The sequence below is a fragment of the Amia ocellicauda genome, chromosome 9, assembly GCF_036373705.1.
Source record: "Amia ocellicauda isolate fAmiCal2 chromosome 9, fAmiCal2.hap1, whole genome shotgun sequence".
NCBI classification, from domain to species: Eukaryota; Metazoa; Chordata; class Actinopteri; order Amiiformes; family Amiidae; genus Amia; species Amia ocellicauda.
Genome location: NC_089858.1, coordinates 14,452,037 through 14,475,354, shown reverse-complemented (window position 1 = coordinate 14,475,354; position 23,318 = coordinate 14,452,037). Strand labels below are relative to the sequence as shown.

The following is a 23,318-nucleotide window of genomic DNA, read 5'->3' as shown; positions in this document are numbered from 1 at the left end:
TGGCTTTGTTGTGAACTAGGTCAGTGGATATTGGATTGCCAATGCGGGATGTGACATCATTCTGCAAGCATGCATTGTCTCTGAAGAGTCATCCCGACACGCACACCGACTGTGTCAAAATCACGGTCAGTTCACACGGACCAATCCGAGCAAAGCACGACACCCCCCTCCGGCCTCCTTATGATGTGAACGTCGACTGTTTTTACTGAATCGATTAATTGGTTCAGCTCAGTCGAGTGAATCGATTAATAAGATTCGTTCATGTGATTCATGTTTGAACAAGAACCCAGTAAATCCTGAAGTATGTACTTACACAGTTACTAACATTAGACACAACGTTACAGTTATACATCAGCGCTGGAGATATATCCCAAAATGTGTGGTCGCATGTTGAAAACGCCCAGTAAACGAGCAAAAACATTTGGACTTAAAATAAATTTGAATACAAAAACACGTTATTCGGGCCGTGCCAGGCGCAGACATTTTAAAGCAATGTGTACACACATATGTAACACAGCTCGAAACACACCCTCTTCTACAAGTACTTACTTATGTTGTGGAGATAATAAAATTGTTTAGTTCAAATTAATTTTGAAGGAAACTAATACTTCACCCATTTAAGTACGATATTATAACAATAACAAGGCCTACCTCTAGTGGCCGGCCGTTTTCAGGACGCCTAGAAATGGCAGCACAAAGAACACGCCTGTCCTCGATTGCGATTGGCCAGCACAAAGAACACGCCTGTCCTCGATTGCGATTGGCCAGCACAAAGAACACGCCTGTCCTCGATTGCGATTGGCCAGCACAAAGAACACGCCTGTCCTCGATTGCGATTGGCCAGCACAAAGAACACGCCTGTCCTCGATTGCGATTGGCCAGCACAAAGAACACGCCTGTCCTCGATTGCGATTGGCCAGCACAAAGAGCACGCCTTTTCTTATTGTGATTGTATTTAAAACGGCTTAATTACTCTTGGGCGCTATATATATCCCCACCGTGTGATCAGTGAATACAGTGCTAGTTGCTACCACGATTAAAGTCAATACTTCTTATTTAGGAGCATCTCACACAGTACCAACTGGCTTTCAAGACCTGCTGCTGTCTTTCCCAGAACACTGCAGAGGTCATCCAAGACATTAAAGAGACGCAATATGCAAGATTATATTCAACCCTGATTACCCCATTAGGAAATAAGTATTAAAAGGATGATAACGCATAAGGGATTTATTCATACTATCAGATTGTATGCATTTCTATGACTAACATTAACCTACCATCTATTATACTACCGCTATCACTGATGCATTTTACTCATAACCTAGGCACTACTACCGCTGCTTAGCCCAGCCTCCAGACTGCCACTCGTCTTAACCGGCAGACCCCTCAGCCTGTGCAGAAACGGTGGCGTTTGAAACCACGTCCGGACTCCAGGCGCCTTCATAATCATGCACATTTGCAAGGAAAATACTTTGAAGTGCAATTGGCATGTATAATGTAAAACCCACCTGTGAATTTTAATAGAAGAAAACTAGTCTTCCTGCACACTGCTGAGGGATTAGCGTAATGCGTGTTTGTCCTTTTCTTTGTGCACACCTTTTCAAGATCCTGCAGACGCCGCCACATTTACAAACACAGTTTTTCCTCAATACAAACGTACGCGATTGAGTATAAAACTGTCATCACACTACTTTACAAGATACATTTGTTGCTGAATAAACATTTACGCATAATGAAGTGTAAGGCGGTTCCTGTTCAGTGAAACGGACAACTATTTGCGTAAATGTCTGAAATGTATTCTACTCATAACAAACAACAAGAAAAAAAGTTTTACATTTATTTTTTATTTTTTTTTGTACAAAATATTTCTCTTCTGCTCTGATCTTTGAAATACAATATTCCACATTACACACATTGTAAGCAAGCAACCCTTAAGAATAAAAAGAAAGGTAATATTAAAGTAATGTCAAATACACGCAGACCTCTTTTTGATCACTTTTATTGTAAGAAACGTTTGTGACTTCAAAATATAAAAATACCTTAAAGAGACCATCTGAAAAATCTAGACCTAATTTAAGTTCAGATAGAGCATATACCACTTATCCATTAACTGTTTCTTTACATTGATTAAATGCACTATATTTATTGCCAAAATTGATTTGATCTACAAAAACAAAATCATAAATTTGATTAACCCAGTGGTGTAGTGTACTTTTAACCTCCAGGATGCTCACAATAATTAGATGTTTAAATAATATTATGTTTGTAATACTTCATCGTTATAATTGATGTACTCAAACACACTACCTAGGACAACATCATGCACATATATTACATGCAAAGTCCTTTTTTTATTATTTTACAGTGTACCATACACTGTATATCCCGAGGAGCCACTTCTATTGCAGCATCACTGTAATATAACGGTCAAACAGACATCATGAATCAACCCCCATTAATTAAGAAGTATCCAGGGAAGTAATTACAGGTGTATTTAGATATTTGTAGAATATATATTAAATGAGACAATTTGTTAAATATAAGTGAAGCATTCCCTTTTTACCCACAACCATATTATTATAAGAATGAATTATACTGCAAATAGACAAAGCAAAGACCCTTTGAATGAAAACAATACAGAAAAGATTCCTTAAAATAAAAAAAATCACAATAATTCTGAACATGGGCAAATTACAAAAATAAAATTAAAAATCGAGAATTATAGAAGTCCACATATACCAGCAGTAGGTGTTTGTTAAAAAATAAATAAAGGTAAAATAATCAAAATAAATGTTACAGTGAAAAATGGTTTTCAATCAATAGGATAACAAAAGCCTGCAAGAAAAGACCATAAATGTCACCTCCATGTCTAAGGAGCTCAACAAACAATAAAAATTAAAGGGACTTGTACATAATCATAGTTTACATATTTTGAGCAGTGCTGTAATATTTCTTATTACATTAACACTACTATTATTTTTTACCACCACACCACTGGATGGAATACTGGAAATTACACAATGTATGGCATGCAAAACAAGCCTCAATAAAATGTCTAATTCAGAAAAATAATACAAATTACACACAATGTAGACTGCACTGAAACTGGCAATGCAGGGAAATACATTCATAGAAATCCATATCTTCAACCAAACTGCACCAGACAAATGCTGTTGAAATTCACATTCATAGACAGTCATGTCTCTGCTGTGTGCCAGGAGGAGGTCCAAACCTCCTGCTCTGAAAACACTCTCTCTCTAATTAACACATGCCTGATTGCTCAGCAGCAGTACTGGCTCATACTACAAAAGGTACTTTGCACAAAATGGCACATTTGCACATAAATGTGGAGAATCCCCCTGGAGACAGGTGGAGGGAGCCTATCCGAGCCCTCTGGCCTGCTAACCTGCTAACCTGTGCACCGGGAGGGAGAAGAGCCTTCTACATTTCAAAGGCTCTCCTTGTGTTTGGACACTGAGCATCACAACCACTCTGCCTTTAAATATTGCACTACTCCTTATTTTTTTATTTTGTTTACAACTGTATCTATTAACATATTTTAGGTCATGCTTTAGCTATATGGTTCTCAGTTATCAAGTTTATACACTTTCAAAAACATTTACAAGTGCTGGACAGGTCCCATGTATGATGAATTTAAAAGAAAAGGAGTAAAGCAAGTAGATGGTGTTAGAACTCCTAGCTTTTACTTTTTTTGTATTCTTTGTTTTGTATTGGTGGAAAACGCAAGTAATTAAGATCATTTCAATGACAATCTTGTAAACAGGATTGGCACCATAACACAGATAGTCAGGCACTGCAATGGCTGAAAGGCCGCTTTACAAAATCAATGGCTTCATATGTATCGTGGCATCAGTGCCGGAGGTGCGAAGACTGGTCTGGACGGACGGACAGCTGCAGGAGTTCCATTCGTGACAGTTGAAGACTCCTCCGATGATGAAAAGCGAATGTTACAGCAGTACTCTCTGTACATTTACATCTGCAGAACCTTGCTGCAGTTATTTTAGATTCCAATTAACTTTGCATCAAATCAAATACTCTCTGCACATTTTTAAAACAATCGTTGTCTATTTCCTACATTAATTTTGCTTTAGCAATAGTGTCATAATTACAGAACTTAATACGGTCTTGATTTTGCAGTATCTTGTGCTACAGAAACACTCAAAGCTTCCATTACTCCCCAATGTATGGTTACATTCATGGCTATTTTAAAATACAATATGAAATAGTGTGATAATCATATCATTATATAATCATATTAAAAGAAAACAGTTTAATTTACTCGTGGTTAATGTATGCTGTCAGTGAAACAGAAAGGACACATTCATATTTTTGAGCATTAACTACGCAACCCCCCTGCTCACAGAACAAGTGAATGAACGAATGAGTAACAGAGTTGCGTCGGTGAATAACAGAGCATTCCTGCTCTGTGTTAAGATGCTACATTCGTGTCATCTCTGGGGGATGTCTCCAGTGGGCACTGACCAGGATTAGCGAGTGACGTGGGCGCGGTGGCTACAGCTGGGTTGGTTTCCTGCTGCGCGGCTGGCTGGCTGCAGGCGGGGGGGGCACCAGGCTCCTCAGCAGGGAGCTGTGCGGTGCCCGGGTGAAGGACGAGGGCCACCTGCCTGCAGCACCACCCTGAGGGGGTCCCGGCCTAGGTGGTCTCCCCGTTGACATGAGCGGTTGCATCTCCTGCTGCTGCAGCGTCCGGCTGCCCTCCTCTTCCTCATGCCGCTCAGGGAACTGAAAGCGGCAGGCCTGTGCAAGTCGGGTCACCGGGGAGCCGCTCTGCTCTGCCCAGGACAGGGGTGTCCTGCGTGGGTACAGCGGCTGTGGCAAGGCGGGTGACGACAGGCTCTCCTGGGAGGACATGCTCTGGCTCCAGGCCTCCTGCAGGTCAACAGGCACGATCTTGGTGGTCTCCAGGGAGACGCACACCGGCAGACCGCCTTGGTCCCCTTTCCACGGCAGCTGCTTCTCAGCACAGGTTGGGGAGGGTGGGAGTAGGAAAGGGCTTGGACACACATCCAGGTTTCCTGAGGGAGAAAGGAGGCCAAGACCACGAGAGATGGAGGGAAAACAACAGGAAGAACTAGAGATTACTAAACAGAGCAAATTACTTTGTTTTTTTCATGTGAACATGACATCAGAGCACAGCCACCCTCACCAGCTCGCCACTTACCTGCGGGTTGGTCCTCATGCAGTACCTCGTCTGCCGCCCTGGCCACGAAGGTGATGCCCTCATCCTCTCTCTCCGTCTCAGAGTTATCATTGTCCTCCTCCTCAGAGTCCACTGTCACCACTACTGGAGCTGCAGCAACATGAAGCCAATAAAAACATGCAGGTTAATCTGTTTGTATAGCACAGCAAACTAGAAAGAACCTGGGATAACAAATATGATTAAATTGAAGGCAATTCTGCTGCAGCGCTTCTCTCACCCGTGTCCTGCCAGCTGACGTTTCTCCTGGGTTTGCCATTAGGAACCTGATCGGCTGCCTCTGTGCACCTGTGCTGTAGACGGGAAAATACACATCAGAACTGTCCTTTCATGTCATCCCTTAAATACACCGGCACATACAAATAATCAGATACAACAAGCTTCAGAATCAGGCAAAAATAAGATTTAAAAAAAGAACAAAAAGCTTTTTGTTTAAAACAAGGCTCATTCTGCTTAATTCACAGATAACCGAGATAAACCAGGGGAGCACATGACTGGTAATAGCTACTGCATTTGATACAGCTTGAAGATTCAAACCCGTGTTCAGGGAGAGTGGCCTGAGCCAGGCCATCATTCTACACAATGTCAGACCTCGTTCCGCCTGTTTGCTTCGCAGGTTTCCTAAGAAATGCAATGATACCAACAGAGCGTCCTTTACAGGAGCTCCACTCTCTGCCTTGAGGAAAGAAGAGATGGGTGGCCTCGGGTTACTGCAGTGTAACAGACCCTCCTGCTTAGGCCAAATGGTGTTTATGCAAAACCAGGATATGCAAGTAAAGCAGATGAAAGTGCAGGTTAAATTTCCACTGAAACAAGCAAATGGAAAGCACAGCTTCCTCGCACAAGTACAACAGAAATATTTTCCTGGAAGCTCTGATTTCATGTCAGAATTACTCTCCAGTCCACAGAGGTCATTAATCACTCTGTACTCCCTGCCGCTGTGGCTGCTGTGTGTTATCTACAGTGCTGCACAGCAAGAACAATGGCTCTGCAAGGATGATACATACAGGAGGTTTCAGAAGTGTGTAGAAATTAGAGACTTTAGCATCCACTCCAAGCAATGATATTTAGAAAGTACAGTTTAAAAAAAAAAAAAAAAAAGGCTAACAAGAGGAGTGTCCCCCCGACACCACACAGCACCGTGAGCTCTCAGGTCGTCGGGACGAGTGGGAACCTGCCTTCCTCTGGGTGCGCTGCTCCTTCCTGTGCCGGGGCTTGGTCTTGCCCTGGTAGGCCGGGTGTTTGGTGGACTTGAAGGACTCCAGGCGGCGGCGCATGTTCCTCTGGAACACCTCGCGGTCCTGCCGCTCCTGCTGCCCCACGCCCAGGAAGTGCCGACTGTAGTGGGCCAGGTACTGCAAAACACACAGCCCCGTGTCACAGAACACCACAACGCAACATCTCACAGACCCACATTGCACTGAGGATACAACAACACACTGAAAACCTCAGCGCACACTCATCTGCTCAGAGACACAAAAACTCTGGAGTGAGTGGTGATGGGTTAATCAAGCAGCATGTCACACTGTCACTGCGTCAAGGGAGGGTGGGACAGTGTGACATGCTGCTTGATTAAGGTGGCTTGGAGGAGCACCACAGTTACAAGGCTTCATAAATCCTTCTCATAAACTGGAATATATTTGTTCTGTTCAACTATTTGCAGTTGTAATGTAAAGTATAGTAAAAATGACTGGATTTCCTGCTTATTCTTATTCTCTACATTACAGATGTAACAGATGTTTTATACATTAAATAGATACATTACAGGGGACTCTGGCTTTGATGAAGTAAAACTAAGCAGCTCTACAGTGCAGAGCATGAAGTGCTGGAGGCTGAGCTACAGGGAGTCAGAACTGTGAAAGTGAGACAGTACTGAGACAGATCTGAGAGAGTGCTGATGAAACAAGACAGTACAGAGGCAGAGCAGACGCAGAGCTAAGACAGTGCTGAGGCAGAGACACAACAGTGCAGTACCCTGCGTCGAGGCTTGTACAGGTTCCCAGTCAGGACGTGGTGCATGGCCGTATCCTCGCGGTCTCGCACACTGCGCACTGTGTCAATCACCTGCAGGTCCAGACACACCCCGCTGCCATTCTCACGCCTGCCAGGGACACAGAGCCACACACTGAGAATACATTACAAACGGAGAACACACTACACATATGGAGGAAACGCCACACACCCCGAGACCACTCCTACCCCCCACACATACAGACCTCGAAAAGGTCTGCTTTATCAGGGCATGTATAGTGCCGTGTACTCACAGCAGGTTTGTGACAGAGTTCTCAGAGAAGGACGTGCGGCTGGGCATGGAGGGCAGGGACATCCTGGCAGACGACATGACGTGGCCTCCCTGGACAAACAGCATCACTGCATTAGAAAGTTACTGCATTGTCCCGTCTCCCTCACATAGTAATCTTAGATAAGAAATATTACACTGAAATATTGAGCCTCTCTCTTGTACTCTTAGTTCAATGTTTTAAATGCAAAAGTAAGGTATGAGACCTTGCTGTGGAGAGAGTACAACAACTGCCTTCCACCTCCTTTCACAATTCTCTACATTTAGGCCATACCAGCAGATGTTGTGATGATGGCACAAACTCAGATCCTGGCTATACTGAGATAGAGATTACTGGCCAACAACTCATCAGAATGAAATCCTCTGCTTTTCATTAAAATCAGCTTCAGCTTTCGAATGAATCATCCAGGTTTTTGGTGTGAAAGTTCAAATTAAGTTGGCTGTTAACGCGGTATCATTTATAGCAACATTTCCCAATTCTGTCCCTTGAAAACAATGCAAACCCCAGTCCTTTCCTCTGTTGCCTTGACTGGGCTGCCCCTGGGCCCGGCTGCTTGAGCATGCCATGTGCCTGTGCTAATATTAGCAGCCCAGCTTGCCAGCAGGAAGTTCTGAGGCATGGCTTGAGGGCAGGGGAAATCCCCCTTCATCTAGGGTCCAGAAACACCACTCATCAAAACAGCAACTCCCTCTACTGATTATCATCATCTTTATTTTTAAATTGTAAAATGAAAAGGACTTTGGTTAATTCCATTGCATTTTAATTGAGCCCTTTGGTTGTTTCTCTGTGGACAGTTGTCTTCTACATAGGAGACTTAACCCAATTTATCCCATAGGCTTCGGAAACTCAACTGGTCACACTGTGGAAATAAGGCAGGCCACACACCCAGGTGTACACTGACTGTACAAAACTGCAGTTATAAGCAGGAAGGATGCACCGAAAAAAACAGCTTTCAGCTTACAAAGCAAAAATTGTGAAAATGATCTATTAAGATGCCTTGTAAACACAGACAGGAACAGCCAGCTACATCTGGAATAATAAATGTATGAAAATGTATCCTGTATTGCCATCATATTTATACTTCGCATTCATTCTAGTTAATAAAATCATCTACAATATAAAGCAATTACATACAGAATTTGTTTCCTGAATGAACTAAAAATATATTATTCTCCAGGGTTTAGACAGTCTTGACACTTTGTTATCTTAATTTGTGATATTATAATAGCAGCCCAGCAGATCTCTTGGCTCATTATACATCCAGGGGAACACGGAGGCCTGTGTAACAGTATACCTTTACTCAAATGTCTAATTGAATGTATTAAGGCAATGAGGCAATGGCTCCAGTAACTGCTTGTGAACTTCAGCTAAAGACATTGAAAGTCAATGTGCATCATTTAAACTGAAAAGCAGGATAGATTGACAAGGCTTAACGAGGTCCAAAATGGGAGCTTTTTGGAACAAAGGATAAATACTGAAGAATCCCGTGATATGTAACCTGGTGTGGGTACGTCTTTCTCTTTGTAGATATTATGCAAAACTGAACAGATTTGCATGCTTATATGATTATTCACCTCAGAAATTTGCCTTTGAAATTTAAAGGGAGTCATCGGTGCAGTCTACACCCCCAGGTGTAACGGTGTCAACAGAGCTGCACAGACAACACTGTGAGAATCACACTGCTGATACCAACACAGTGACAAGAGCTGACTTCAGCAGGGCTAACTATGTAACTACTACTTCTACTCCTTCTACTACTAATACTATTTAGACTGCTGTCTTTACATGAGAAAGCTGGCAGAGGAAGCCCAATTACCCAACAGCCGACATCAACATTTCAGCATGTGTGTACTCTGTGCCATATTCTTCACATGCTTGTGTACTCACTGATGCATCAATTACAGTCTGCCTCCATAATAACAGGACCGAATTCCGCTATCTGAATAGGCATGAGCCAGGTGCAAGGGCCGGGGTGAGAGGCTCTCCAGAGCACATAATAACAGCCTTGTAAAGTTCAGGGTGAAATAACACAAAGGAAATGCAAAACAGGATATGAAGGAAAAAAGGCAAGTTCTCTTGTAAATGAAATGTCAGACTGCTCTATCTATCTGCCGTGCTGCCCTAGGCTGGCCTGGGTCCCACTGTGTTGTGCTGTGCTGTGCTGTGTTATACTGCACTGGCTTGGGCTGTGCTTCAGGGTTACGGTTTGACCTAACCCTGCTTTTCTTCCTAAAGTTCTCTCCCCCTTCCATGTTAATAGGCCAGTGGAGTTGATGGTGCTCCTTCTTTCTCCCTTCTCGGAGGAGGAGAGACATTTGCACTTGCTCTGCCCTGGTGTGGCCTCGACCTGGGCCCTGTTTCTGTATGCACATCCTGGTGGGCTGTGGGCCTTGGACGTTGCGTAAGTGAACCACTCCCTCTGTGGCCTTTGACACCTGCTCCTGGTTTTGTCTTCAGCATTCAGTTGAGCATGGCACTGTAGCCCTTGCTCTTGGCTTAATTTGATGGATGGTGTGCGGGTATATAGACTACGTTGTTAGAATTTTTTAAAATGCGTTTCCCAATGTCCCATCCCTCTTTGAGTAGTATTCTCTATTAGATAACCTGATTTTACATTTGCAATCTTTTGTTCTCTCAACATTGCAGAATATCTCAGGCCATGCCGTGGTAAACTCCTCCATCAAGTGGTCAAATTTGGAACTGAATCTCCACAGCAGAGGTCAATCCAATTTAGTCCATGTTTTAGTGCAGAATTTCTGTTATCAGGAAACAAGGGGTCTTGAATGTGGAAAAAAAATAAAAAAATAAATAAAAACAACGCCTTGCAACATCAAGCCTTCCTGCAACAGAAACTGCTGCTGAGATCTCTCAGTCCTGAAACCTCACTGCTGATGACAAACCCTCCCTTGATCACAAAACCTCACCTGATCCACAAAGCTGATGGCATCCCGGATGTTGAGTTTCTGATACACGTCCCAGATTTCATCTTTGATTCGATAAGCAGATTTCCTCATGAGCACCTGGCTCAGGTACTGCTTGTCAAAGTGTTCCCACCTGGACTCAGACCACAAAGAAACACAGAGAAGCCAGTCAGATAATAACTTCCACAATCAGACTTCACAGCCATGCAAGTACATCTAATTTTAAGAAGTGTTTCATCTTCCCTGGAGCTGCTGAACAGAGAGTTCAGAGACGGCCAACACCTCCAGATCACCTCAGAGCACTCACTTGTCTCTCCAGTGATGGTAACCATGGAGACCGGCGATATCCTCCACTGCAGCCAGGGTGTGATCGAAGGCCTGTGGGGAGACGGACAGAATGAGGGGTAACACCTACACATACTCATCATCACAGCATGTTTCCGGATTCCTTTTTGTCTCCAACTCATTAACAACAAATTAAAGGTGAAAACCTGAATAAATGAGTAACATAACGAATGCAGATACCTGCATTATACAATTAAGCAATTAACATCCTATCATGCTCTGTGGCATGTATGAAAATGAGCAGGCCCAGCTGACCTCAATTTTGGATCAAGATGGCAAGAGGAAAGGATCTAAGCGACTCTGAAAGAGGGGTCATTATTGGGGCACGAATGGCAGGAACGTCAGTCACACAGACTGCTCAACTGGCTAGTGTTTCAATAGGAACAGTGACTAAAGTTACATCTGCATTTAGATCTATGGGAAACACATCAATAAATAGGGTTGGAAATTGTGGTCGACAGCACACATTCGATGACCGTGATGCTCGTGCATTACTATGATATGTAAGGAAAAACAGAAGAGCAACTCTTTCTGAGAATGTTAATTCAGGACGTGATCAGACTTTGTCAGCAAGAACAGTCCATCGATAACTGCAAAGAGAGGGATATTATAGTAGGGTTGCAGTGCTTAAACCCCTCATTAGAAAGACACATGCATATTTGAGAGTTCAGTGGTGCAAAAAACATAGGCACTGGTTTACAGAAATGTAGAAAAAAGTGATCTGGTCAAATGAGTCATCCTTCACCCTATTCTCGACAAGTGGGTGAGTGCATGTGTGGTGACACTAAGAGAACAGGCCTGACTGCTGGACCCCTACAGTGAGGAGGTCCGGAGGCTCCGTTATGCTGTGTGGGGCATTTTCCTGGCATTGTTTGGGTCCACTTGTCCCCTTAGAGGGAAGGGTCCCTGCAAATAATTACAAAGTTACACTGAGTCATCAATTTTATCCAATGCTGAAACATTTCTGATTTCTGATGGGAATGGTCTCTTCCAGGATGACAATACCCCCCATCCACAGGGCACGAGGGGTCACTGAATGGTTTGAGGAGTATGAAAATGATGTGAATCTTATGCTATGGCCTTCGCAGTCACCAGATCTCAACCCAATTGAACACCTATGCAAGATTTTGGATTGACATGATAGACAGCGCTCTCCACCACCATCATCAAAACACCAAATGAGAGAGTATCTTTTGGAAGAATGGTGTTCATCCCTCCAGTAGAGTCCAGAGACTCGTAGAATCTGTGCCAAGAGCATTGAAGCTTTTGTGGCAGCTTGTGGTGGCCCAACACCTTACTGAGACACTTTATGTTGTTTTTTCCTTTAATTTGTCACCCATCTGTATATAGAGTTAGGTCCATAAATGTTTGGACGCATTGTAGGAATACATTGTGACTTCTATGCACAGGAGCTGCGTGTAACACTGCCAAATAATGCTTAAGAAGGTGAAGTAATACAATATATAACTGAAATGTACATTCTTTTTCAGATTTTAATAACTAAACTTTTTTTTTTAACCTCTGGCAGTTTACCGCTTACATTTCAATAAAAACTGTTAAAATAGGGGTGTTCTAATATTTTTGACGGGAAGTGTATTATATATATATATATATATATATATATATATATATATATATATATATATATATATATACACACACACACACGCACACACACACACACATTTATTTATTTATTGTGTGTATGTGTGTGTGTTGCAGTACCCTGTCTGGCAGAGGCAGTGTGACAGCCTACATTTCACTTGGGTCAGAGGTTGGAGCAGTGGGTCATGGGACTGACAGGACAGGTGACAGGTGTTTGGTGTTTAATGGTTCAATAAAAAGGACAAAGTCCTTTCATCCATTCTAGCAGAGTTTCTCTCTCAGGGGAGATGTGAGGGACACATGGCAAAAAAAGCCTTCACTTTCTCAGCACATCAAAACACAAGCAGCCTAGCTTTGAAGTCACTGATTCAGGTGGGTGATGAAGCTGCCCTTCCCTTCACACGGCTCATCTCTGCAGATGACAGACATCAAGCAGGGAGCACACAGACAGGCTGGCAGATAAAAACTTGCACATGAGATTCAGAAACCTCAGTTTATTACAGTAGGGCACTCACTAATGCAGAAGGTCTCTCAGTGCTGTGACCCATCAGACAGAAAGAATTAAAAACAAATCAATTTCCTCCTTCTGCAGTTTAAGAGCAGCAGCACAACACAGCTATCAAGTTGCCCCCCCAGCTCACTTACTCACCACCCCCCAGGCTCACCCACCCTCTCATGTATCTCCTCATTCAGCGTGGGCTTGTGCTGGTCGCTGCGCTTCACTTTCAGCCATTTCACCAGCGGCTTAATGGTCAGGCCCTACGAAGGAAGAAAAAAAAAAAAAACTATCAGCATAGAGCCCCCTGCCCCTGGGACAATGTGGGTACTCAGAGTACTTAGCTCCCCAATGTATCAAGGCTTTGCTGATTTATAGTCACTCATTTCAGAAGATCACACCTGTACCCAGTTAGGTCCTTTGGTGATTTTAATCTGACCTGTTTGGGGTAGCAACAGGATAGGTTACCAAATCAAATGAAGTACATACCAGATCAAAAACATTTCTAAATGTTTAAAAACATAACAGCTTCCCAAGAGTTTTGTTACCAGACAATCAAACTGCAAAGTCTTGCAGAGCAATTATATTAGAAATGAAACCCCCGACTGCAAAGGGGACTTTTGTCTCCTATGCTTCAGAAGTAGACTCTATCCTAATAATATCTGAATGGAAGCGGCCAGCTTCAACTCTGTCTGCATGAAAGAGTTGATCTATAACTGGAGACAAAAGCACCTACCTGAAAAATCACGGTGAAGAATACCACAATAATGGTTGTTGCCACAAAGTAGTCCTTCGCCTTCACCTTGGTTTTGTTGAGCAGACTAACCAGCGCAAAGGCCACCGCTCCTCTCAGCCCACCATATGACATCACCACCTGGTCAATCCTGTCCAGTGGGGACAGCCGGAACTGGTTCAACACCCATGTCTGGAAAATAACACCTGGGAGCACAAACACCCAGACACATGGACACAGTCAGAGACAGAGACAGCGGAAAAAACATGATGCCTGCAGAATCCCACAGAGAATATAACCAGGGTCTAGCAGCGGGGGTGTGGCAGTGAGTGTCACACTCTGGGACTGCAGGACCCGTTCACTCACCTACAGCTCTGAAGACGAAGATGAAGATCAGAGTGGACAGCACCAGGCCCGTGTCCCAGGCCCACTTGGAGCGGTCCACAGCAGAGATGCCAAGGAAGATGAAAATGATGGTCTCGGAGATGCCAGCCAGGGTTTTCATGGTGTACTTTACAGTGGTGCGTGACTTCTGAGAGATGTTGGCCTCCACATACTTCTTACAGCACAGCCCACAGAACGTCATCCTGCCAATCAAAACAGCTGTCAGCAGAATGGAAAGTCATCCAGCCAATCAAAATAGGCCGAGGTGGAGTCAGCAGGAAATAAAGAGGGTTTGCAGAGAGTGTCTCCAGCCTCTTCCAGTAAATAAATAAGTAGAATTCTATAATAAGGTCACATTATTCTGAATTATGCTGAGCAGAATCAGGATTGCACTGTTTAGCATTAATGAATATGCTATAGCACATGATGACAACAAGAGGGCAGTGTACAGTAATACACAGCAATGTAATTTCCTCCAAATTACCAAACTCAACTGTAAAGTTGCTGTGAAGTCACAAGAGCCAAATTTCAGATGCAATTAAAGGAACACAAATCTATATTATTTTTCTTAAACATCCCAAAAACACACCACATTAATGTATTTTACAAGTAAGGTATGATACCCATTTCAGGGTGGGTGTGTTTTGGTAGGAAGTCGCTGGTTTGGGTTGTAGTTCTTTGGTGTAGGCACATTACATAATGTTACATCCCAGGCACAAATGCTTCCAAAGCACCACATAGTTCAGCTAGACTGAAATACCAGGCAGTACATTGATTTATCTTAAACCACCATGCTTATATTTTGTATCCCAAAGCCTTTCATAAGAGATATGCTGTTGGTTTTCATGGAGTTTCAAATCAGATCTCTAATGGAGATTAAAACTAAAGCGAAATGAAAGGGGTTAAAAAGCAAGTCGAGAGAGAGGGAGATAAAAATAGCAGGCAGGCAGAGTGACACACAGCCATGTGGAGCTGCTGTAGGAGCACACTGTGTGGGTGTTTTAATAGCTGCTTTTCACTAACAACAACAAAAAAGACTTCAATTAAAATCGGTCTTCAAGGATATGTATATTTAAATTGAAGAAAAAAAGGAACATTATATCAATCCGTATTTATTCTCTTCATTGTAAACCTTCCCTCACTGGAAAGCAAAAGTCACTCAGGTGAGTCATTAAAGCGAGTCGGCAGCGGAGGTTATTGATACCACATGAGTTGTGTGGTATTAACATATCTGCTTATTCACTAGTTTTTCATTATTATCACCCTTTGTGTACCGATTCCCAGCAGGCTAGGGCAGAGCTTTTTAGCTTTTATAGTATTTCCCATTGACTTCTCTGCATTATCCCATTCCCAGTTACATATTGTTTTGAGTCCTTCTGTAAATAGGTTCTGCTGTCCTTGGTTCTGATGACTCAACTCTACAGATCTGTATTTACGGCAGTGACTCAAGACACTGTGCTCGAGTCCTACAGTCCAACTGCCAGCTAATACTACCTAGAGATGATTGGCTGCTCTCTTCCCAGTTCTGTCTCAAAGGCTCATCTCAAAATCACAATTACAGCTGAGGAAACAATTACAGGAATAAAATTAATTGGCTGGAGACAAATAGATCCATTTCACCCTGTGGTAATATGTGGTACTGCAATACTATGCCAAATCAACTCATAGGTGAGAAAGATATTTCCTATACATATCCATGAAAATATAAAATATGGACTTGGACTTCACTACAGTACAGCCACTGTTGTCTGTGTGACAATTTACTGAAACAAGCTAGACTACTATAGCCCCTCTATGTTATGTAACCCAGATCAGTGTGGGGTAATTGCCTGCCCAGTGCAGCTGATGGTAGACCGTGGTTGTGTCACTCTGTACTGCTGTAACCCTGCCAGGTAGATGGCAGCACGGCAAGGCCTGAACACTCACGCCAGGATGGAGGACAGCGATACCATCTCGGCTGTCAGGTAAGCCAGGTACACCAGCAGGAACACAAACAGCGGCTCGATGATGCGCACCCTTTTGGTGAAGCGCGTGATGAAAGCCAGGAGAAACGCAAAGACCAGGCCAATCACTGTGCCTCCGAGACTCACCACCAGAAAGGAGGCTGAGACAGTTGGGGAAGGGAGAGGGGGAGAGAGAGAGGGGGAGAGTGGGAGAGTTGGTGGGGAGGGAAGGAAAATGGGAGAGAGAGGTTAGAATAAACAAAGTAGTGAAACCAGTCTGCACCTCCATTGCCAGTTCCGGGTTGTACAATTCACATGGAAGTACACACTGCTAACACTGTCCCAAACTGCACAGGTACAATCTGCACGTTTTTAATTAATTCAATTAGTGCAGAGACAGAACTGTGATCACAACTCACCAACTCCTTTCACATAGTCCACAGGCCGCACATTTTCTGCTCCCATCTCCACAAAAGAGTTGAAGACCTTGTACAAAACCTCAGAATAAAAAATGAAATTGATGTAAATCATTTAACTGACGTACAAGTGTTAGTGACACAAAGCAAATGCTGTTTTGACATTCAAAAACCAGACTCACTGTCCAGCAGACCCCCCCACACACACGCATGCACACACACCACTGCTTCCAAAGGGATAATTGTATAGTGCTGCCAGGTCTGTCACAGTGTTATTTTTCTTAGCCATAATTATCTTGTATCAGTCTTTTTTTTTTTAATGGCGTATATCAAGGGTTCTCAAAGTGTGGCCCAGGGGCCAAATGCGGCCCTCAAGGATGTTTGGTGCGGCCCCCCAAAGACAACCTTCAACAACCCCTTTTCTGAACCTTTACTATATTTTTACCCTTGCTGAACATGTTCTGTTACAAATTGCACATATAATTTGGGGGAAAATAATGAAACAACAATTAAAGTTCACAAATGTTCCCTAACAGAAATGTATAGGAAATAAAAAGGTACGATTTGGGACATATTTTGTTTTCATCGTTAGTCAATCTTCCCATGCAACCTCCGGAAATGGGCCCTCTATCACCAGACATTGGGAGCCCGTGGCGTATATTCACCACATTAGTGCTCTTGTATTGAGCTACAAGTTCAATCTAGTATCATAAATGTTAATACAATTCCAGCTTTTATCGGCTTTTTCCACTCTTTGGGCGAGAAGGTAAATTAATAACAGAAGGCATAAATCAGAGAATTGAGGATTAAGGTTAGTTTAGCTCACATTTGCTGCTCTGCCCATCTCCCAGAGGAGCTCAGAGCCCCTTCGTTTAAAACCTTCCTATAGCTCTTGTGAAGAAGGGCTCATTGAAGCCGGAGCTTTGATCTTGAACCGAGAGGGGCTCCTGCAATCTGTAAACAGGTGCTCTTCAGCCGAGCGAGCTGCTGCATGCATCTGATTGACGATACACAAACTCTCAACATCTTTCATTTATCACATAGAGCTCAGAAGGATTCATCTAAGTAGTCATGTTATCAAGTAATCATGTATAAGCCTTAACAACACTAAATTACAGGAACAGAGCAGCATTACTTAATATCTATTAACGCATGTGATGTACTCAGTTCTAGAGTGAATTAACTTATGAATAATAATATAGGACATCATAGAGAACTGAACAGACGTGACATATAAAACTGCTTCTGCTGGTATTACTCCTTGATGTAAAATTGCAGGTGCTGTCACATCTCCAGATAGAGTCATTTCTCTGCACCAGCAAGAGAGCGGACGAATGCTATGAAAAATGATGCTCTGAAAGGAAGAAAATATTGCCCATCCCTCTCTAAAGACATGTGCAAAAACAAAATCAGAGATGAAAATTGAATGTATTTTTGATGGAGCACTAGAGCCTCATATCCTCGCTCCTTCGCAACACAGCTTTAAAAAAGGTATTAGTCAGAGTACATGGAGAGTCTGTGGGCAGAACAAAGGGTTATAGAGCAGCTGCACCGCTGCCTCTGAGCCCAGAGTCTGAGAGCTGATAATGTGGCCGAGTCATTCTAATGAGAGGGCAATTATAGGCCCAATCAGACAAGTGATGTTTACAGAACAGCTTGGACATTGCACCCAGTCTAGAACTCACGTTTACATTCTGTATGAAATCATAATTAGCAACAATTACTGGTAATTAATTGGGCGTATTCAACGTGGGGGTGACATCAGTGGTGAGGTGTGCGGGGGTGTGGCAGGGCGTAGCAGTGGGGCCTCACCACGGTGACGGCATCGTTCAGCAGAGACTCCCCGAACACGATAATGAAGAGTGTCTCGTTCACGTGCACCTCCTCGAACACCGCCAGCACGGCCACTGGGTCCACAGCCGACACCAGGCTCCCGAACAGCAGGAAGTCCATCAGCCCGGCCTGCACGCTGCCATCTGGAACAGCACCAGCACAGATCCTGAGCCACACAGCCTGCCAGGACCACACAGCCCCCAAGTCAGGCAGGCTATAAAATACAATACTTCAGAAATACATCAATAAATTCATAATTAGACCCGACACTCGTGTAGCATTTGGGATGTGTGCACAGTCCTCTGGGTCAGAGGAGAGTGGACCGAGCACCGATTAACGGATGCTGCCAGATGTGCCGAGCCAGCGACTCACCGATCAGCCCTGCTGTCTTGACGCCCCAGAGGCAGAGTCCCGTAGCGAAGGAGTTCCACAGTGTGCCGACCACCGCGTACATCAGGATGGCCCCCAGATTGTCGAAGAAGAGTCGGCTGGGCATGAAATAGCCAGAGTCCAGGACAATGGGTGGCAGCAGAAAGAGGAAAAAATGCTCAGGGTGCAGGTGGTACTCAGGCTTGTTGGTGGCGGCCAGCACGATGCCGCCCAGCCCCAGGCCCAGCAGGATGAGCAGGCAGCTCTCCGGCACCAGGCGAGTCACGCTGTTGGACAGGTGGAACACTATGGAGAGATGGGCACCGATCACACGAGTTACAGCCTACAGTCTCCCATTACTGAAACACCATGGCTTACATCCCCCGTCCGACAAGGTCTAGTGATTTACTCCCACTCTGTTCAATACAAATGTGCCCCAGGAGGTTATTCTTGTGCAGATTAAACCTAATTTTATTCTGCAACCAGCAGGGCTCTAAAACTCAGCTGCTTGAGGCGCAGTGTCTTTATTCATTCCACCTGTAGAGTTAACCTTAAGTTTACCAAAAAAGCAGAAGTAGCACAGGATACAAAATCAAACACGGAACCTGCATCTGACTAAATATTCTGTATGTATACAGTGTCCATTACACATTCTCAGAGCCATTTTAGATACCGTTTCCTATTGTTTTAGAGTCCAAAGAAGACACAGCACCCACAGTGTCTGCAGGAATCAGGTGAGATTATCCCTAATTACTCTTCATGTTCCTGGTACAGCCCAAGATTAATCTACAAAATACAACCTCCATGGCACGTCTGGCAAAACTGTATTAATTATTAATAGTCATTAGTCATCAGAAATTATCACACTGCAGATAACCGAGAGAAAACCGACACAAAACAGCTGTGAGCTTCTCTCACAGGACAGGTGTCAGAGCCACTACCGCCTTCTCTTATACAGAAAACATATATCAACATATAACTAAAAATACACAGAAATATAAAACACTAACCAGTGATTTATAGCGAATTCTTCCTGTCACCGCAGATGGTTGGTGCTCCTACCCTTTCAACACTAAAGATTACCCTCTGCACTGATGAACTGCCATCCCCAATCCCTGTCCTGCCCTGTGATACAGCCCATCTGAGCCCTTCACCTGAGAGCAGGTGTGCAGAGGCAAGTCAAGGCTCTGCTAACACATACAGTTGCCCAAAAACATAAATCTGTGGTGGAATGGTTGTAACTAAGAGAGATGGACATTGTGTTTTGTGTATGTTATCAGTGTAATGAAGGTTACAGGGACCTGTGAGACAACCCTGAGACGGACTCAGCACTTCAAATCTCAGTTATTCAACACAAGTCCCTTCTTTTCTTTCCAATGTGAATTTTCTCAAAAGCACATAAACTAAAATCATTCTTAGGTAGAATGTCATTTTATGACTAAAATGTTTGCAACTTTCTTGCTAATGCAGAATATTTATGTAGCAAGAATGAACAATGGATTTAGAAGCTCATGATTTCTGGAGCAGCTGGAATGTAAAGTCTCTTGTAAAATTAAACTATGATGTGACTAGCAAAACAGCCTGCCCCACTTCTAATCTGAAGGAGACAACAGGGCACTTTCACTAAGCATGCCAGGACCCTGAGGGCACAGTGGCTGCTTGTTTTTTGTTTTTATTACACATAAATTCAGTGTCACGAACACTGTCAAAAGTCAGTTTGAGCAATCTCAGTAAGTGCTAGTATGTATTAAGTATTCTTACAAATATAACACTTTAGTATTCAGTCAATGTGGTTCTTAAGTTACACAGTGTTACAGATTAAAAAAAAAAGTGATACATGTTCTGGATCTGAGGCAGCAGATACGTGACTGGAGGGGGTGGGAATGTGGAAGCAGGGGCGGACTGAGACCAAAAAACGGTCCTGGACTTCTACCCAGGGGGGCGACGGCTGGTGAAGTCTGGGTCCCAATAAAATGTGGTCCAGGTTGGGCGGATGCCAAAGTGTGGTTCTGGGTGCGGTGCCGACAAAGTGCTGTCCGGGGAGGGGGGAGGTTGTTGGCGATGTGTGGTTTGTCTGATTTACCCATCTCATTAATCAGCAACTATTACTATCTAAAGATGCTTATTTTACACAATTGTCTCTTCAGTAACATAGCTATACACATCTACTTAAAAATAATTACACCTTTACCTTAACTAGTGAAAAAACTTTCAGGAAATGTCACTATACATACTTGCAAAGCTAAAGCAGGGACTCAGATCATTCAGATTTAGAAAATAACATTTTTTTCAGGAAAGTTGGAATCTCCTTTAACAAAACTCTTTATCGCTTCAGAACTCAATCTTATTGATTGCACTCTTACTCCTGCCTCCCACAGAGTCAATGAGGCAACCCGAAGAAAAGGAAACTGTAATACCAAGAAAACATAAATAACCTTTGTGAATATGCCCCACTGATTTTTCTAAAAGAACATTATGGCAAGTTGGAGTTATGAGTTGAGTCAGTGCGTCTATTCCTGACTTGGTGTGGAAGGTGGGGCTCAATTCCTGTTTAAAGGTAACTACTATCAGAGTAGTACATGTGAAGGAAGTGGAAGTGGCTGGAGGAACAGACCAGTTCATATATTTCATGTCCTTCTCTCACATGGTTTTGAAAACACAGCCTGGCACTTGCATTCCTGACTCTTCTGGAGAGGAAGCCAGGAGGTGTTTGCCCACACTTGGGTCTTTATTGTTGCTGGGAAGGGAGGGTCTATTAGCACTTCTGCCAAACGATACTGGCTTATCAGGGGCTGGCGCACATGATCCTGAAGCAAAGCCAATGCTCAGCTGAACCAACTACGCAGGAAATGAAAAAACTTTAAAAATAAGTTGTCCTTTTTAAGACGTCCTGAGAAAGGCATCTGCTATGAAATAAATCAGAATAACTCAAGATTCCACACTGGCCAGGGACCCCACTCGCAGCACAATGTGTCTTTGAAAAACCCTGCTGCTTTACACATTTAAAGAGCTGTATTTCCTTAAGAGGTCGTTATTGAGGTACAAGTCAATGCAAAAACGTGAAGTCCTCCCCCTCTATGCTTCTCTGCAGCAGGGTGGGCTGCCTCAATCAGCAGCATAGAGTCAACTGCAGACACACTGCTGTCAAACAGGTGGAGCGGGATGAATCTTCAGAAACTGTCAACTTTCAGGGCATTTCCACTCAATGCACAGAATGCAGTGAGATGTTAGTTATAGGGAACTACTTTACCAAGGGCAGTGTCACACTTGATATCCATTATAAAGAGTTAAGTGGGTTAAAGAAATTAATAACAAGCTTTCTTCTCTAATTGCAGTTAAGCATGGTGTTTACTTCGTTTCCATCGTAACCAATTATAGAGAAATCAATCAGGTCTTAAATAGCCAATGATCTGTCAGTCCTTGTCACTCCGGGAGGTCACCACAGTCCATGACAGCCCTGTGATGGTCTCTGGTGTGCAATAATTCGCTCGTTTTTGCAATACATTCAGTTTCACATCTGATTACAACACACAAGGTCACGGTGTCCGCGTAACTGATGGACTCGGTGTAGCAGATGCATTACAATCAGCTCCACTGCATCTATGTCGGACGTTTGAATTGCTACACGAAACTATCTAGCAATACCAATTCTCAAATCAACTGATGGGGAGATAGTACTAATGTACTACTGTTACTATTACAACCCTGTAGCAATTCATAATCTGTGCCATGTATGATTACACAATCAGATCACTCTCAAGTTTCCAAACTTGTATTGAACACTAGTATTAGGCTAAACTGTGTACGATGTGCTAATAAATAGTTCATAATTAACTAGGTTATTCTAAAATGCACAGATGCAAAAAATATCAATATATTCTGCATGCGTTAAAAAATGTATCCCCGCAAATGTAAGTGTAACACTTGACAAATCCGATTATCGGTGAGCAGAACCTGTCCAAAAAGCATCACCAGTATGGTCTTCTTAGGTGATTATAATACTACTTACGTATTTTGGCCAGACTGGCCACCATGATCCAGATCACTATAAGGTACGGTCCCTGCACGTACGTCCATTCCCATTTCACTATTTCAAACTGGCTTTGTTTTTCGGTCGGTTCGTCAAAGGTGTCGCCTTCTGTGTGGAAAGCCGGAGTCCCGGTGAGAGAGTGGTCCCCATGTTGACCTCCGGCAGATGCAGGAGTCCCGGTGAGAGAGTGGTCCCCATGCCGACCTCCGACAGATGCAGCAGAAGCGCCGGCGGCACCGAGAGCCAAGTCGGGCAGAGATGCTTCAGTCCCAGTAAGGTCAGGCACAGCCGCACTGACTGCCGCCACCAACAACATTGCGAGGGAGAGCATCTTAGCTCTTTAATAAGCGCCTCGTCATGTTGAGTCTTGCCTGCGTATCCGCATCAATGTGAGCAGACAAAGCCAGACGAGCAGCGGCTCTCCCGCACCGGCGCGCACGCACACGTCACTGAGGCAGCGCTGTAAAGACGCAGCTGCGCGCAGTGACACGGCAGGTGTGTTAACCTGGGCCTGCGGACACAGCACGGTGTCTCTGCTCCCATGTCAACATCATTTCATTAATACAGCAATTAAAAAAGGGAACTTTCACCTAGGTGTGGCGCCAGTAATGTTCTAAGGGGGCAGGTAAGCCAACTGCACCCTGCAGCTTCTGTAGAGCCCGACGCGCAGCTCTTCACTCAAACCGACGCAGACAGACGGCAGT

The 23,318-nt window shown here is 43.7% G+C and overlaps 1 protein-coding gene across 1 annotated transcript; it reads right to left on the bottom strand.

Annotated features, from left to right (window-relative positions):
- Positions 1 to 1,825: 1,825 nt before the first annotated feature.
- slc9a5 (solute carrier family 9 member A5) lies at positions 1,826 to 23,052 on the bottom strand. Its single transcript, XM_066713364.1, has 16 exons — positions 22,594 to 23,052; positions 18,588 to 18,890; positions 18,195 to 18,358; positions 16,386 to 16,464; positions 15,950 to 16,127; positions 14,006 to 14,226; positions 13,643 to 13,845; positions 13,080 to 13,169; positions 10,768 to 10,838; positions 10,464 to 10,593; positions 7,504 to 7,592; positions 7,214 to 7,340; positions 6,418 to 6,594; positions 5,460 to 5,532; positions 5,204 to 5,332; positions 1,826 to 5,057 (listed from the first exon to the last, which is right to left on the bottom strand). The coding sequence occupies exons 1-16, from the start codon at positions 22,943 to 22,945 to the stop codon at positions 4,534 to 4,536; spliced, it is 2,910 nt and encodes a 969-aa protein (XP_066569461.1). The 5' UTR covers positions 22,946 to 23,052; the 3' UTR covers positions 1,826 to 4,533.
- Positions 23,053 to 23,318: the final 266 nt, after the last annotated feature.

What these genes read in the sequence shown, in the direction of transcription:
- slc9a5 (XM_066713364.1), bottom strand. Translation starts at nt 22,945, where the DNA reads ATGCTCTCCCTCGCAATGTTGTTGGTGGCGGCAGTCAGTGCGGCTGTG. An exon ending in AACTCTGTCACAAACCTGCT is followed by an intron (nt 7,341 to 7,503) that starts GTGAGTACACGG and finishes TGTCCCTGGCAG; the next exon opens with GCGTGAGAATGGCAGCGGGG. An exon ending in CGTCAGCTGGCAGGACACGG is followed by an intron (nt 5,333 to 5,459) that starts GTGAGAGAAGCG and finishes ATGTTGCTGCAG; the next exon opens with CTCCAGTAGTGGTGACAGTG.